The sequence below is a fragment of the Drosophila hydei genome, unplaced genomic scaffold, assembly GCF_003285905.1.
Source record: "Drosophila hydei strain 15085-1641.00,03,60 unplaced genomic scaffold, DhydRS2 tig00008119-arrow-pilon, whole genome shotgun sequence".
NCBI classification, from domain to species: domain Eukaryota; kingdom Metazoa; phylum Arthropoda; class Insecta; order Diptera; family Drosophilidae; genus Drosophila; species Drosophila hydei.
In genome coordinates this window covers 7,534,311-7,552,110 of record NW_022045830.1, presented here as the reverse complement: position 1 = coordinate 7,552,110, position 17,800 = coordinate 7,534,311, and the positions used below count along the sequence as shown (strand labels likewise).

At 38.5% G+C, this 17,800-nt stretch overlaps 1 protein-coding gene across 1 annotated transcript in view; it reads left to right on the top strand.

Annotated features, from left to right (window-relative positions):
* The window catches only part of LOC111597131 (protein tipE), a 27,724-nt gene extending 9,924 nt beyond the window's left edge, over positions 1 to 17,800 (top strand). Inside the window, exon 2 of the mRNA XM_023311695.2 lies at positions 17,472 to 17,800. Within this exon, the coding sequence (XP_023167463.1) occupies positions 17,472 to 17,541 (70 nt within the window). The 3' untranslated portion in view covers positions 17,542 to 17,800. The remainder of the gene's footprint in view (positions 1 to 17,471) is intronic.

Sequence of the window (17,800 nt, the reverse complement as noted above, 5' to 3'; positions counted from 1 at the left end):
TTGGGTCAATATAGTAAACAGCAGACAGAATTCCAGCCCAATCAAATATCAAAGCAATCAATGAACATTTCTCAGCCTTAGTTTAATATTTAACTATTGCAAATAAATATCGGATAGCATATCACAAGAGCTTAGCCAAAGCAAACAACAAACGGATGCTCGCAGCAAACATTTAAGCGCTGCTCCTTATCTCGAAATATGCCCTCAGGCACTCATTTCTGTTCTACATGAATATTTCATAGAACATTCTTTTGTATAGAAGTTGAGGCGAACAGAATGCACTTTAAGTTTAACTGAAAAATGTTTTATTGTCTTGTGTTCCTGTTTTTGCAGGTAACATTTGTGGTATCTGGCAGGACAATGGCAGCTGGCAAACCTTTTAGGCTTATGACAAATGCCTTTGCACAATTTGTCTAATTTGCAGTCGTTCTTTTCACTTTGGGCCGCAATGTTGCCGAGCACAAATATACTTCTGAGAAAATGTCATCGTAAATTGATTTTGGGCCCAGAATCAATGGACGAGCGACTACAAAAGGAAATTACACATACATACATGGCGTGCATGCGTGCCGATAAGCTCCAGCTACAGCTACAGCTCCAGTTACAGCTCCAGCTCCAGTCTCAGTTCCTCCCCAAGTTGAGTTGACCCATAGTCGTTGCAGTGGGCGTTTGGGCAGCAACAAGCAGCGAATCGATTTATTGGCCATTAAATCGTGGCATTTGCCTCTAATATTTCGACCCAGTTGCATTCAACATTTGGCTTTTCGCTTTATCGGCTGCCGGCTGCCGCACTCAATGTGTAAAATAATTTTATTGTCTTAAATGTGTGTGTGTATACGAGCTGTGTTCATTTGGATTACGACTACAAATTGCCCATTAAAGCTAAGCAATTCATGACTCGTATACAAAATTCAAGCCCATCACGTAGCGCGTTTTCATTTGTGTTTTAACCACGCGTTTTCATTTATTTTTATTACTACATCGAATGCAATTAAATTATGCGTATTTGGCATTCATGGGCATTATTAGGTATTATTGTTGCGTTGCGATTTCATTTAAATGCCATTTGCCATACTGCAGAATTCTTAGCGCTGAGCAGCATATGTAGCTGCCTCTCATGTCTCTTGCCTCTTGCCTTTGATAGCATATTAATTATATTTACAGTTCGCATTTAAATGATGCGCACAAATTAATTAATATTTACACACATTCATTATGGCATAATTATTTGGAAAATGCATGGTCCATCAATAAATAATATCACTGCGGGCACGTATACTTAATAATATTACACATACGCAATGTTGAGCGCGTACATAATTATAAATATGACTTATTTGCATTGGAATGACAAATGTATGCGAAATGCTCAATCAAGTGCACTTGACTATCATGTGAAGGGAGAGAGAGAGAGAGAGAGAGAGAAAGAGAGAGGGAGACAGATAGATAGAGCGAGCTCTTGAAAGGGAGACAGAGAGACACAGAAAGGGAGAAAGGGAGAGTTAGAAAGAGACAAAGATACACAAAAAGAGAGGGTTGGGGAGGGTGGGATGTAGGAAGTGAGGTGGCTCATACTCGTTAGATAACCACAAAGGTCTACTCAGATATTCCAATTATCGTAAATTGATTTTATCAAAATCGTTTGCCACAAGATGGGCTACTTTGGAGAGACCTTATTGGTGTCTCTCATGCACTTTATTTCCCATTTGATGGATGCCTGAATGCATGAATGCGGCAACCGCACATCAATTATGTCGTCTCCTGCCATTGAATATTAATTGAAGCGCCATTCAGTTGCAGACAGTCGAGGACAGTGCGCGTGCATAAGAATTAATAAAAATGAAAAACAGTTAACACAAATTGAGCGTAATCAAATGAAGCACTGTGTGGCTGTGCTGGCTATACAAGAGTGATTACTCTCAACTTATAATCTCATCATGCGGACAATTAATTAAAGTCAATAATAAAATGCAACCCATGCGACGAGTCACTCGCATATGGCCCTCGACCGTTGAGGAACAGCATAATGTGGATTATTCGTCAATTAGGCAGCAGCCGGCATGCTCACAGTATTTGCTCTCTACACTTTCGACTCCCCACACTCACCCATCTAATCTGTAGGAAAGCTGTTGGGTTTATTTCCATTCGATGCCAGCCCCACGGTCATCCAGAATCAATCGTATCCATCACCGTGGCACGTGTCACGTGTCAAAGCCACATGAATTCACAATTCGCATTTGTCGGCACTCGGATGGACGTTAATCCCGCCAGCTCCCTGCCCATCCCATTCAATTGCTAAGTCGCTAAGTAGCTTTTGGCCAGTTCATGCTCTGCCTCAGCCGTAAAGTTCATAATTTATTAGCTCCACGAGCACGAAATTCGAGACAATAACGTAAAGGGCAATGCCACAGCGACAAACAGATGAAATGAAAATGATGCCACACTTTCAGTTCGTCGACAACTTTTAAAAATTTATTTCCAAACAAGTGTCAATAATTAAACGCTCGAAACCATTGCCTCCGTTCACATTCATTATGAATTGAGCATTAATAAAACGCTGAGCCATCGATCGATTTGCTTTGCCTACCAAAATCAATATTTATAAATATTTATACATACTCAACTAATGACTTAATAAAACTTAGACTTTTATCATTTAGCTATGGTTGAGGTAGTTTTAAAGTAAAAGCAGAACTTGATTCAATTTTAATATATAATGTATATCTATATATCTTTATATAATATATTCAGGCTAAGGTTTAATTTTTTAATGCCAAAAATAGTGCATTAATGTGCTTATATTTGTATTTGATTGAAATTCAAAGCTTTAAGCGCACATAAACTTATGCCCATCCAGCCAAGAGCTTTAATGCGCTTTAAAGCTTTTTGTTTAGTACACAAAGCACTGCTTTCAGCTGATTAGCTGAATTCATCTCGAGCCGTGCAATTAAGCTACTAGCTGGGTAAAGAAAACTTGATAGTGACAACCGCCGCAGAAAGGCAAAGGCAAGCTTTAACCTTTGGCGTGCCCAATTTCATGCAACAAATTGGCATGGATTAATTTGTTGCTTTCATGTGTCAAAGCTTCAGTTGTGTTCACTTTCAGCTTACATAATTGACACCTGCTCGGCTGGCAGCAGGCTGACGAATGCGAACTAAATACAATATCAAAGCGAAACTTTGCCGCTGTGATGATATTATTATGTACTTGACATGCCTTTGCCAAAAAGCAAAACCAAATCAACTGAAAGCAAAAGAAATGTGCTCAAACATAGAAAATCAACTTGTCGACCCGCGCGGCTTCTCGCCCTCGCCCTCGCCCTGGCCCACGCCCTCACCTCCCACATCTCACCTCTCAGCTCTCATTGTGTAGGTGTGAGAAAATCAATTGCCAACAAAAGCCACGACGTCCAATATGGCCAGCTCACTTAGCTATTGGCCTAGAGTCGGGCTACTTAGGACCTGCTAAATCGTCAAGTCTCACACGATTTGGTTTGGCTCGCTCTGCACACATTGTTAGGACACTCGAGCTATTGCCGTGGCTGATGTCCCGTTGTTGTCCTTGCGAGGCGGCACAACTGAGTGCGTTATGGTGGCAACACCTGTGAATATTTCAGATGTGTGGCCGCGCCTTGTTGGCTGACAGATTTATGAGCGTTTTTTTTTGTTCCTCTAATTTATGTTTTACTTCAGCTGAATATAGTTTCCATATATTATCCTGCATTAGTAAACCATGCAGTTCTTGGACTTGAGCTTCTTAGACTGGAAATTTCTCTGCTTTTCTGCAATCTTTAAGCCTACTAAACTCAATAATTGTTTTATATTTTATTGCGAATCATGTTCTTTTGCTTCTTGCACTCTCTCTGCTATATCTTTACTTCTCCAATTGTCAAATATTAAATTAAGTTGCTAAGTCAATCTTTTAGCTTTTCTACATTCAAGCTCACTTCGTTCAGCTGTTGAGCTTTCTTCGCCTAAAATTTGCAAAGTTTTTCTATATTTTTGATCTTTTGCTCAGTCTTTTGTGCTCTCTGCTTCTGTTTCCTAGTTTTTGATTCAGCTGACAGTTCGAATAAAAGCGCTGAACATTAAAATGAAATTCTTGTACAATATTTGCTTTTTGTAATAAGTTTTTCTGGCTGCCATCTGTGACTATTGTGGGTGGTGGTGCTGCTGCTGCTGTTGCTTGTCCCTTTTGTTGTCCTTGTAAATTTCACATAATTTATGCAGATTGACGCTACGTGCAGTCAGCGTCGAGCAGCCAGAGTAACGAAACTTTCCAATGTGAGCTGGTTGGGGGGAGGGGGTGGCCTGAGCGGAGCTTGTAGGTGCTCGGGCGCTGTTCATTGTGTGGGCAGTGGAGCATTTAACATAGAAATAACAATAACAATTTAACAAATTGTCGCCAACGTTGCTGTTCGCTCGCTCACCGAATCGCGCTCTTTACACAAACAAATATAAACACACACGCACATACACACACACACACACAAGGTGCAGGACTAAACGTCTAGCCAGGCAACAAAAGAAATTTACTCACAATATACATATGTATATTACTTGGCTTCCTGCTCTATGTATATATTTCATTTGTGAGTTATTTGCGTGGCCCATAGTACGCAACTTAATATATATGTAAGTATGTGTGTATGGGTGTGTGTATGAGAGAGAGCGGAAGTGCCAGCACAGCAGCTGGGGTGCTTAGGGAAAGGCGTCGCCCACGCGACTGCCTCCTCGTTCGACCCTTGGCACAAGAGCTGGTTAGTCAGTCAGGGCGAATGTGGGTGTCTAAGGACACACCACAAACGAACTTATACACACACACGCCCACATATATATACACTCTACATATATATATATATATATGTATATGGCACACAAAAAAGCGATGAACTCATAAAAAACTTATGAAACTAATTTTGTTTTGCTTGGCTTTGCTTTTGCTTTTACTTTTGGCTATCGCTGTTGTTGTTGTTGTTGTTGCTTTTGTTTGGCAACCCACTCGCCAAAAGTCGCGACACACACACACACACAATCAAAGTGGCAGCCGTTTTTATTACTTGACTTGAAATTTTATGTTTTCAGGAGAGTCACCGTTGTCCTTTGAATACGAATATTATGACTAGCCCAAAGACACACAGTCTAATTGTGTGTGTGAGTGTGCTTTTGCTTGTGTATTGGCTCATCGTTCACGTTAGCATGGCATGGCCATGGCCAGCTCAAAATGCCAGTGCGTTGGCCACTCCACAGCAATCGACCAAAATAGGCATTAAAGCGAATAATAATAAAAATAATATTAAAAAAAAAAAAAAACAAAAAAAGAAATGCCCAATGCGTGCCTGGGCTAATTCTCGTTTGGCATTTAGTTGGCCCACATTGTTGTTGCGCCTCTTGGCAGGCAATGAAACCGAAAATGAAAAATCAATAGCGTTGCATTTGGCCAGCGTGGGCAACGGCGAACCATTTACTTGCCAACCCAAGCTGGATTCGTAGTGGTGTCCTTTACTGTTGCTGCCGCTGCCACTGCTGCTGCCATTCTCCATTAGCCAGCGAATTTCTGCGCTTTGTGTCTATGAGCTGAATACTTAATGGTCTCGGGCCAGCTTCAATGCTGTACCCGTTCTCTGTCTGCATGCATACGAAATGCCATGAAGCGGAAATATTGCCATACGCTGCGTATGAGCAATGCGTAATTTTAAACACATTTGTGCGCAATATTGTCGATTTATATTGTCGCGCTGCTTTTATTAGGTCACGCACACCCCATTGCTCAGCATTATTCACTTGGTTTACCTATTTCTTTTTGTAAATTGTAATTTAAAACTTAAAGTCAATCTAAATGATCTTAGCACTCGAATGGTATGGCTTAGTTTAGATAGACTTTTCTAATATATAAATAAATATTTTATAAATATTTATCTAATAAATAAAAGTAATACAAGTTAGTCGACTTATTATTATTATTATTACCATGACTATTATTATGATTATTTCTTCAATTATTATTTCTATTATTATTATCCTTATTATTAATTATTATTCCACGTATAATTTTTTGTAATTTCTAGATTAAATCAGGATTTCCTTTAAGACTATCTGTAATTTGAGTCAGCGATCATCTTACATTCATTAGTTTACAGAATTCTATTGCAGTCTACCCAAATCTATAAGAACAGCATCTTGATATAGATTTCACTTGTCGCAATTGACCTTTAAAACATATTATTTTCGTCAGATATTTTAATTATATTCACAGTTCGTCGAATCTGATGAGGGTCCTAAGTTGTTACCACATTTTTGGGTGGCAATTAAATGTTCATTGTGTCTTGTCTTGTTGTTGGGAAAGTTGAAAACTTTTTAATTAGTAAATGGCAATTAAAATGCAAATGCTTATATTATCAGCACATAACGTTGGCTCGCCTTTTGCCTGCCTCGTCCAATTAGAAATATTCTTAAATTTGCTGATTGGATTAAAGGCCAAAATTGAATTAGGTTACCGCGTTAGCAGCAACTTTTGCTGTCCATGAGCCATTGACGCAGAACGCAGAGCCTCCGCAGCGCTGCGAATCAGATTAGAAGGAAAACCAAACCGAGCCAAGTGGAAGGGATCTGGGGGTCTATAAACGGTATCAGTTTTGTGAAAATCAGCGCGGTTAATTATTTCTTTCTTTCTTTTGCCAATAATTGGATTAAAATTACCAAATTATGAGCAAGTGAAAGGAAATTCTTAAGAAATGTATTCAATGCTCTTTGCCTGAAAACTTAAAGCCGATAGAAATCGTTCTTAAATGTCCTAAGAACACAAGCAAAAGCGTCGCACTAGGGCCTAACTGAGTGGATAATACTCGTTCAGAGTTCAGAAATGTCTCAATTTATCATGGATCCTTTACGATTTGCTATATCCGAATACATAATTTGCAGATCAATTTGTAGAGAATATGTACTAATATACTCGTTTATGCTTTCACGAACGAGTATTAAAACTTTCAACGAAAATGGAGGCGTCTGTTTAGATGTCAGATCTATGTACATTACGGCCCAAAAAAATGAAGCGTAAAAAGTGAAGAGGAAAAAAAAATCGTAATAAGAGCCCAATGAACACGAGTAGAAGACACGGCGGCTGCTTTTAAGCACTTTTATGCTGATGCTGTGATTTTTTACAGCTGCCATTTCGATGAGATGGGCGGTTGTGGCACTGTGGGTTGTGCCAGTGGCTTGGCTGCGGCAGCTGTGCGTGAGCTCTGCTGCGGTCTTTGCATTCTCGCAAGACTTTGGCACATGACGCAGGCAGCTGTCGGTCGTTAGGCAAAGGAGGCAAGTGTACCAAATGATATTTGTCTACAGCAGCAGCAGCAGCAGCAGCAGCCGCAGTAGCCGCAGTAGCTGCCTCTGACTGCTAACTGGGTGGATTGTTGCGGCTGCTGCTGCTGTCACTGGTTGGCTGCCAGCACTTGGGGTATATATATATTGAATTTTGTGGTAATTACAAGTAACTCACTTCAGTTCATTGACAACATGTGCACGTGCATGTGTGTGTGGGTTGGGGTGTTTCTCTTGCTGTCTGCGTGCCACAGCCGTGCGTACTTTTTGGCGCACAAAATCTGCTGACGCGCTGTGTTGACTTTTCTAGTAATTGGCAAAGCTTTGCTTTTTGGCAGAGTTTATCATAGTGAAGCTTGCAGCACTGTTTGCATACATTTTCAAATTGCCAGACAATGCTAGCACCCACACACACACATACAGGCCCACGCCGAGGCACTGGGGATTAACGATAATGGCTGAAAATTGCCGAAAAGCATTCCAAAAATGTTTGCAATTTGTTTGCCAGTTATGTTTGTCTTCTGAAGATGTGGTTATTGAGTCTTATCTTTCTAGTGCTTCGAACTTTAAGTAAACATAAAATTGCGCAAGTTGTAATAGGAATGCCCGAAAGAAACTAAAACTTTAGATGATAGTCAGAAATTTGCAAATTATATTCATAAAATCGACGCAAATCAGTTGAGCCTTGAAAGCGTTTTATAAATTAAAAAAAAAAAAAAAAACAACAAACGCTTTTATTATTTTTGTGCACACAATTAGTTGCATAACAGAATTTTCTTTTTATTTTAGAATTTATAGAACAGTCTCTAAATCAAATGCTGCATTAAAACAGATTAAAACTGAAAAGCATTTGCGGAATTTTATCCTTCAAAGCGTCCCAACGAGCTTAGCACACACATACACAGAGAACCACATTCATTATTACTAAGTGGAAAGGAGGACAGAGTCACCAGCAGTAAACTGCAATAATTGAGATAAAAATGCGCAATTAGTAACGCTGAGGTCGCCGTGCGCTTTGCTCTCGGCTGCAGGCGTAGATTGCACGCAATTTACGCATGCAACAAAACGAATAGCCAAACAGACTTGGCTGACGGCCTGACACTCGTATATATGTTGGCATTTGTTACGGCAGCTGTATCGTCAAAAAATGCCTGCTGCCTGAGCAACTCTTGGCTTAACGTGTCACACCAATACGTGCAACATTTACGTGCAGCAGAGAAAAAAATAGTCGGAGTGTTTGAACTGCGCAAAACCTCACTGCGAAAATGGTTTCAGTATTTTTCTTTTTTTACTTTCTCTTTTCCAAACTTCAGTGCAGCAGCTCGTAAAATTTGGTTCGCACCCCTTTTGGACTGGCACAGAGAAAAGTCAGTTTGGGCAAATGTGGCCAACAGAAGTTTGACTTTCGCCCCTTTCGGGTCGTGAAGTGCAAACGATTTTGCGAAAGACTTGTTATTTATTTGCCGCCTGGCGAAATCTCCGTACGCACTAAAACGCAAACACAAGCGACCAAATATTGCATCGAGCATCAACAAAAATACGCCCAGGGGACCAAATTTAAACAGCAAACAACAAAAAATAAATAAATAAAGAAACAAAGAATATAACCGTAAATATAATAAATAATTCACTGAAAAACAAATATTTTTTAATTAGCTCCGAGCCACTGGAATTTAATATATATTTCTGTTGGACTTTACTGAAATGCTATGAGCATATATTTATGCAGCTGAGGTCGAAATTGTCGGTGTTACGAACTGCATTACTGCTCACAGACTAAATAAACCTCCTCTTTGGGCTACCTGCAACCTAGCCACCAGGTGTTATCCCGCATTAATCTTCAGGGTGGAACACTTCTGTGTGATCTAGCTGAGCACTATCATTCGTATTTGAAATAAGTCACAGACTCTATTCCCAGCATCTTTGCTTTCTCACATTTGCTCCTCTACATCTGCTAATTTGACTTCTGTCATGTCGGTCCTTTCTTCTGTCCACCTTTCGCAGCTGAAGAAAATGTGCACTTTCAAAGTAAATCCACCTGAATTTGTCATTTTTCCCCATATTTTTCGGTGATTTTTATAGTCATCTGTTGCTGTTAAATTGTATTATTTTATATTTTGCGAATGAAATTGAATTTTAATTCGGTTAAACAAATTTAATTAGGTTGCAATGTTATTTTATTATTATTATAAAAATTAATTTAATTTGGTAAAATTTTTTAAAGTTAACTTTGAATAAATTAATTAAATTTTATTTGGTGAAAATTTTATTAATTTTAATGAAATTTAACTCTAGCTACGTTAATTAAATGTAATTAAGTTAATTAAACTGATTTAATTGATATAATTACATTTAATTAAGTACAAATGTTATTATTTGAATTATTTTTTAATCAAGTTGAAAAACTGTTTAAAAATTTATTTTAATTTACTTTAATTAGACTAAAAATGTAATCATTTTTAAAGAAATTCATGATCATTTTAATTAGGATTTAATATTAACTTTTTGTCGATTTATTAAAGATAAATTTTGGGAAAATATTTTTAAGTTTTGATGGAGTTTTAAAAGATTCAGAACAATAATATTTGGCTGTTACAGTAAAATTAATTTTTAAATTATTGTTAATTTTTGTGAATTTTTGGTAACAAAATTTATAAAAATATTAGCGAACTCACACAACCTGTACTCAACTCTTGCAGCTAAGATAGAGTGGCAATGTTTTGCCCATGTAAATGTTGTATGGACATAGCTGATGGTCTTGTTATTTTATGTGAGGTGCCTTGGGGCCAAGTTCTGGGCTTGTGCCTTAATTTGTAATCTATGCGCTTTCGATGCGCAATTTCTGTGTGCCGAACATAGCATTAATTATTGCACAACAATGCGAATCCAATTAAAATGTTAATCTGATTGTAATCAACACATTTATAATCGCATTACGTATACGCAACGTAGTTCGCTGCCAATTCGATTTAACAATTAAGCAGGACGCACACACACACACTCACACCTACACAGCGGCGTTAGCGAAGTGGCAAGCTGTGAATTCATTACACACGCATCGAATGCCGAAATCCGCAATCCGAAATCCCGAATCCAAAATGAGAGATGAGAAATGCGTTAGCCGAAAACCGAAAACCGAAATTGAGACCGAAATCAATGCAGTGGCAAATAAATCATGCGACCGGTGCGAGCCTTTAACAAACGCCAAGCCCAAATGAAATTTGCCATGAACCGCAAACACGGTCAGCAAGTGGAAATGGAATTGGTCATGAGCTGACTTCAACCAGAATTTCCGCACAGCAGCTGGAAAATATTATTTAAAAAAAAACGTGAAATATGCGTAAAAATTGTCGCCAAAAGCAAAAAAAAAATGAAAAACGTGATGATTGAGTTGTAAGCGGAAATTAATGAACGGAAACTAAATGTCTGAGTGTTGAAGGCTTTCCCGATTTCCGGCTGAGCAACACTTTCGCCCCTAATACACATTGTATACACATAGAAATCTTTATTTTGTGAATGCGAATATGTTGCGCAGATCGAGTTATTTATGAGGCCCGCTGCACTGGGACCAGCAATCACGTAGCGTGCCTCAGCTTTGATTAATGGCCAAGTCTTCGATTTGTTGTGCCCCGCATGACTACCCAAAACAAAGATCCCACAACTTTTCACTACATTTGCCAAACGAAACAAAACGAAAAGAAAAACGAAAGGGGGAAAAAGGAAAAGCAAATGAAAAAGAAAAAGAAAACGAAAACGAAAACGAAAAAGACATTTCATTCATTGAAAGAGACGGCAAACAGTCAAGAAAAAGAGAGCGTTGATGAGTTGTCTGTGGCAGTTACACAGTATCGAGCGTTAACTTGGCTGAAATGGGCAGCTTGTTTGAGTTGAATGTAAGTTGGCAATTGGATTGGCAACGCCCACGCCCAGCAAACACCACAGCAAACTAAAAAAGTTGCCGCCCCATTCATCGTCTCGACCAAAAAATGTTTAAAAATTAAAGTTTGTTTATACGCTTTTTTGCGGCATTGATTTGAGCGTTTGGGTGCGAGATGTCAGCGCAGGGCGACCTTTGCAATTTTCAAGGCATCTCACACATCTGTGTGTATGTGTGTATGCCACATTTCTCAAGTTGCAAGGTTGTGTTCAACAAGTATCTGCTGCAGCTGCCTTGACACACAAAGGCTCATGAGACATTGTGCGGCCAAAAAGCCTAACCGAATATGTACGCTAGTTGAGAGCTTTATGCAAATACAGACCAGGCATACACCCGCACACCCACACACACGTCGTCAGTCTACACACCTAACCTAACGGCAACAGAAAACACTTCGTGAAATGTAAGCGACCTCGACGCACCGCCATCGGAAGAGGACAACTTTCATTTGCATTTAAAGTGCTGCCATATGGCCAACAACAGCACGTGATGTGCTCATGCCCCATGGGCGTGCCACCAACAACCATACGTATTTGATACAAGCAAAATATTGTCAAGCATTATTTAAGGCATCCAATATATTTCCAATATATATTGCGGCGTCAAAATATTTGCATTTAATTAAAATTTGGTTAATCGAGAATCGGCGCGAGCAGAACATTTCAAAATGAAATTCGTTTCGATTTGAACATTCACTAAGTTTTAAGGAATGCTCAACAGATCAAGTAAACTAAATCGAATCGCATCTAGCTGTTCAAGTTCATAGCTTGAGCGAGACATTAATATTTCGATATACTTCCGCAGAAGTTTACTCTGCCGGCAAGTTAGTTGAAAACTTTGCCATATGATTAGGCAATTTATGCACGTTGTCCGTTGGAAGAGTTCGCAACTGAGTTTTGAACATTCAGCGAAGCCTATCAAATGATTTTGTATACTATGTTAATTGCTGCTTTATAAACATGCAAATGGCTGCGCAGCGAAATATTAGCAAGTTTATGAACTCGGCTTGTCAGCGAGCTGATTACAAATGGCAATCACAGAGAGTAGCTTTTGGCCATGGGCGAAATGTCGTAACACGCGCTATGCAGCATTAGGTCGAGCAGGTGTTTGGCTGGGTCAGCTGCTGTTCTATGTATTTAATTTGAAAATGCGACACAGACACTGCGGCACGCGAAGTGTTTCCTTTAAATTAAATTACAGGCGCGTTGATGCTGACTTTCGGCTCGAAAAACGGGCCGACTGTAGGCAGGTGGCCAACCGTTGGGCCGGAACTAACACATTAAATTTTCATTTAACCAAAAGTCCCTAAAGTTGAAAACAGTCGAGGCTGCTACTGCAGCACCAACAAAATTACCACAAACGCTTTTCATGGCCTGCCCAAAGAGCTAAGCCCACAGACATGTGTAGCTACGTAGTTAAGCACACGTGGATCTAAAGGGTGTTGCAGCTTGCGGTGAGCCCGGAACACGGCTTTTTCCACAGCAAAGCATCGGTAACAAAAACCAGCCAACACTTAATAGAAAGCGGCGCATAATACGAGCTTTTAACTCGACCACCTGCATCTCATATCAAAAGCTGTGTGCATATCAGTAAATTATTTATTTACCTGAGCTTAAGCACTATTATCTTTTACTGTACAAAGCATTCATTATATTTAATTACCGTTTGGTATTTATTGCTCTTTGATGTAATCTTCGCTAGATGCAACTAGGCTTAACAAATGTGTTCACAGTACTTAATGATAAGTCACTTACTGTTCAGACTATATTTATGTACATGCTTATTTAGTGTGAAGAGAGTATATTCGTTTCTGCATAGAGTTTTATATGAATCTATCTATGTAAGCCCTCATCTGTGCAATTAGTATATATCTTAGATAATAAACTATTCTATACTATTCTCTACTCTATTCAGATACAATATCTTGCCTTCTATTTAAAATTGCTATCTAACTTATTCTATCTGTTGCCATGGAGCATTTACTCTTGCCCCTATACTCGATGGCTTGACGTTGGATGTAGTTGTAAATTGCTGAATGCTCTCTCCTCATGCTTAAACTGAATTGTTAATGCTAGAGCATTCGCACTTTGAATTGTACTCGTTACTCGTTACTTATTTAAAAATGTTCATCTTATAGAGTTAAACCTCTTGGACCCTAGGTAAATCCCACAGTTCTGCCTCAAGTACTTCACAGTTAAGAAAATCGATTAGGGTCGACATTTTCGATAAATTACTCGGAAAATCGGAATTCATATACATTGCGCATTTTGTAATATCAACTATCTCTAGGTGAATTACTATTAATCAACTCTTTAGATATATTAAATAAATGAAGGAAGTCGATTAAGGTTGACCTTCTCGATAAATTTATCGGAAAATTGGAAATCATATACATCGCGCTTTTTACACATTTTATAGATCAACTGTTTCTAGTAGAATCACTATTGATCAACTCTTTAGATGGATTGATAGATATGCCTCAAAATGAAGGAAGCCGATTAAACTAAACATTCTCGATAAATTGATACGCTTCTTACTATATATATGAAACATAAATATAGAATACGTATCTCAAAATGAATCTTCTCTTTAGATAGACAGATAGATAGACCTCAAAATGAAGTCTTGGCAAATCATCGACTCTGGAATAAGTTGATCTATTTTCTTCTTATTATGCAGTCGATTGCGCATGACAGTCAACGTTTATACTTGATTTTCAATAATAGCTGCAGTTTGATGCAATCAATGAAGTCAAATAACTTCATAATAAATTTTTAGCATTTGATGCGTGTTCAGTTTGCGCAGTCAAAGTAAATGGAATTTGTGTTTGGCTTCATTTACACGCGATTAGCAGCCTCGATTTGCCCTGAGTTCGCTTTTCAGATTTTCATGATTTTTTTGCATTGTTTCGATTGGTCGGCAACAGTTGTTGAGCTTACAATAGCTGTTTGTGCTTAGTGCCACTTTGAACTTGATTGCACTTAAGTGCAACACTTGAACATTTAATTCAGCACCTGCAGCCGCTATCTATGGGCTGTCAGGTGACGCACGCCTTTTGCAGCCGTCCAGCTGGAGCGCGCGCGTTTCATCGAGGCATTCCTGCTGTTCGTTCCAGCATCGTGTTCGGTCCACCTCCATCGTTTGTTACGTTGAAATTACTAAACAAAACTCGAAACTTTACCTAATTCCGTTATAATAGAACACAGAAGTTGTTAACTCAATTATGCAAGGTGAAAAAATGATTAAAACTCTAAACAAACAACTAAATTATTATTAAATAAGTGAAAAATACGTTAAAATGTGTAAATGAATTTTGGAAAGTATTTCTTTTCCTTCTTCAACTATTTATAGTATAAAGATGAATAACAGATATGTTGAATCGAGTTGTAATTAAATTGTTGGGTATAATGGCTTAGTTAATGCATGTAGTAGTTGTCTGTCAGTCTTTAAGTTTTCAAACAACAAAATAAACTGAAATAGTTTTGGAATATTTCATACATATCAAAAGCTAGGTCAACCGAATTTGGTATATAGCTCCGCAGATTAAGTATACGCATATAATGCTTACTCAATTTTTTTAAAACATTTCAATATTTCAAGTTAAGAGTTATATTTTTGCTAAGTTAGAGTTATAGCATTAAGCTCGGGCGATAAACTTGCCACTTGAAACTCACGCAAGAGGCCTAAGAGAATTTGCCTGTGAGTGTAGCAACTGTGTGGGTTTGCGTCTACTCTTGTGTATGTAGGCATAAGTATACATTAGTACGTTTCTAACAATGACTCAGTCTAGAGTTCAGGGTAGCTCATAGTCGGGCAAAACCGTCTAAAGCCCCATTAGTTACTGCTAATTAAAAATGCCAGTGTTTTGTTATCCCTGAAGCTTACTTAAATGGAATCAATCAGCTTACAAAGAACGGAATCAACAGCAAGTTATATAAATGTTCACCTCATTGGCCATAAGCTATAGATGTGCACAGTCCGTGGCATTATGCGCATCGAGTTCCTTTAGGGGGTCTGCATTTGGCTAAGTCCTGCTTTGTTTTGTGCCTGATATCTGTTTTATGGGCGCATAGCATAATAACTTCCGCAAAATAAAACGAGATATCTATTTAATTCAATATGCGCTGCTAATGCAGAGAATCGAGCTGGGATGGCGAAGAAATAAATATAAATAAAACTAAAATAAAATGCCAATAAAGGAAGCCGCTTGTGCGCTACAACTGCTTATGCATGTAGACACACACACACACACACACACACACACACACACACACACACACACACACACAAACACACACACACAAACACACACACACACACACACACACACACACACACACACACACACACACATCCATATACACAGCGTATATATTACATGTACTGGAATAGGAAGCGGAAATGCGATTTTGGTTTTGTTCTCCGCTAGCCGCCCGCTCGCCGCTTCGAAATCCCCTAAATACAATAAATTGTACATTTCATTTAATTCCATTTCATTTACAAAAGCGAAACCAAATCCAAGCTAACAAAGGACCCCATTGTGGGTGCTGCCAGCAGCGACTTGCCGAACAACAATGGAACCAAAGAGCGCAAAGAAATATAATAAATAAATATAACAATTGAACTGAAATGAAATGAAATGAATGAAACAAAGTGAAGCTCGTCATGAGCTGCTGCTGTTGCCATTTCACTGTGTGTCCTGGCCATACCATACACATACATAACGCACTGCAGCGACGTTGATAAAAACAGGATGTGGCAGCAGCTGTTCGAAATGTTTTCGCATTGCACATGCCCAGACCCGTTGTGTCCTGGCCTTCCTTCGGCTCATTCATCTTTCATTCACAGTATTTTCCGTCTTCTTCACTGGATTTGCACTGAATATCTGCGACTTGCAGCCAGTCAAAGTTTATTCATGCTGACTTCTTTTTATGCCTGGAGCACATTCCTTGCGCCATCTTTCTTCATTCCCTTTTCACAATGTACCCATTGAAAGTGAATAATGAGGGGTATTATGATGGATATACCTTGATATAGTTTGTATGTATACAATATATATATGATATCAATCATAATATATGATGTATCAATCATAATAGATATTCATATACAAGTGATCAGCATCAATAGCGAGTCTGTCTGCCAGATCCCATGCTAATACAAAAGCCAGACTTGTTAAGCGCGGAATGTGAATATTTTTCGGATTACTTTACATCTATGAAATCGATAAGTATCGATTTATACCTCACTGAATTTGAGCTGAATATCTGGCAAGCGCCAAGTCAGTCAGCTTGTCAAAGCTTATTCAAGCTGACCTTTTCTCGTTTCTTTCCCCTCACTTCCTTTTCACTTTGTACCTATTGAAAGCGAATAGAGCAGGGTATTATGGCTATACTACTCATATATAACGTAAATATGTATTACAAATTACAATTTGTTTGCATCAATAGCCAATGTCCTCATGGTATTTAGATGCACAACATAGTAGATATAGATGCCGATAGATTATTTGTTATATTTAGTTAAAGAATAAATATACAATAAATTATGGAGTAATCTATAGACGTCATCTCAATGTTATATCTTCCAATCCAAGCCCGCTTTAAACTAGTTCTGCTACATACCTTTATAGAAAAACATTTGACTACATCTCTCAACTCTAAGTACAGAGTATCTGCCAGTCTATCACTTTGATGTCCATTTATTTTTCAATAAAGTTTATTCAACGGTTTTCCGTTACTTTTTATGCACTTTCAATGCGCATCGTATTAAACAGTCGCCGTCTTTGATGTGTTTCACAACTTTACACACGCGCCGAACTTTGTGATTGAAAACAAAGTTATTGAAATTTTGTTTCCATAAAAGTTTTTTTTAGCATAATTCAATCATATCCGCTCAGAAGCTCTGTGGTAAAATCTCTCGAACGCAATGCGATTTCCGAGAACAATTGAGCGACTTTTATTTTCATGAATTGCTTCAGATTGGCTTCGACTACATGAGAGCAAGAAATTTGTAAGCCAAGTGGAAATGCTTTGAATCTGAACTGCAGTTCCGTTTCCTAGCTGCATTTGCCAGGTGAAAAAAAGGTGTAAAGAGTGTAAAAGGAAAGTAAAACATTTCCAGAATTTAAATAGCAGTTTGAAGAAGTGAATTTAAGCTTCTGCATAGTTTATGTATATAACTAATATAATATATGTAATTATTTTATTTTCAGTGATACTTCGATATCAACGCGCGTGGACATGCTCACGCCAGCTATTGAAGTGTATAAGCCGCCTCTCTGACACAAGGACGACACTGTGGAGAGCAATTTAGGGAATCCATCGACGAGTAGCGATTTCTAGCAGAAGCTAATCATCACTGCGGAACTAACTACGGATAATCTATTTGTTCTTCCAACATAGTGTCAATCAAGTCTAGCTAACTGAATTCAAGAAGCCCAAAAGCCATGGCCAAGACCATGGCCAGAACCGGGGCCAGAAACACGGCCGTCGGTAAACTACACTGAAAAGTTTTAGCAAAACAAACCAAATATATGCTACA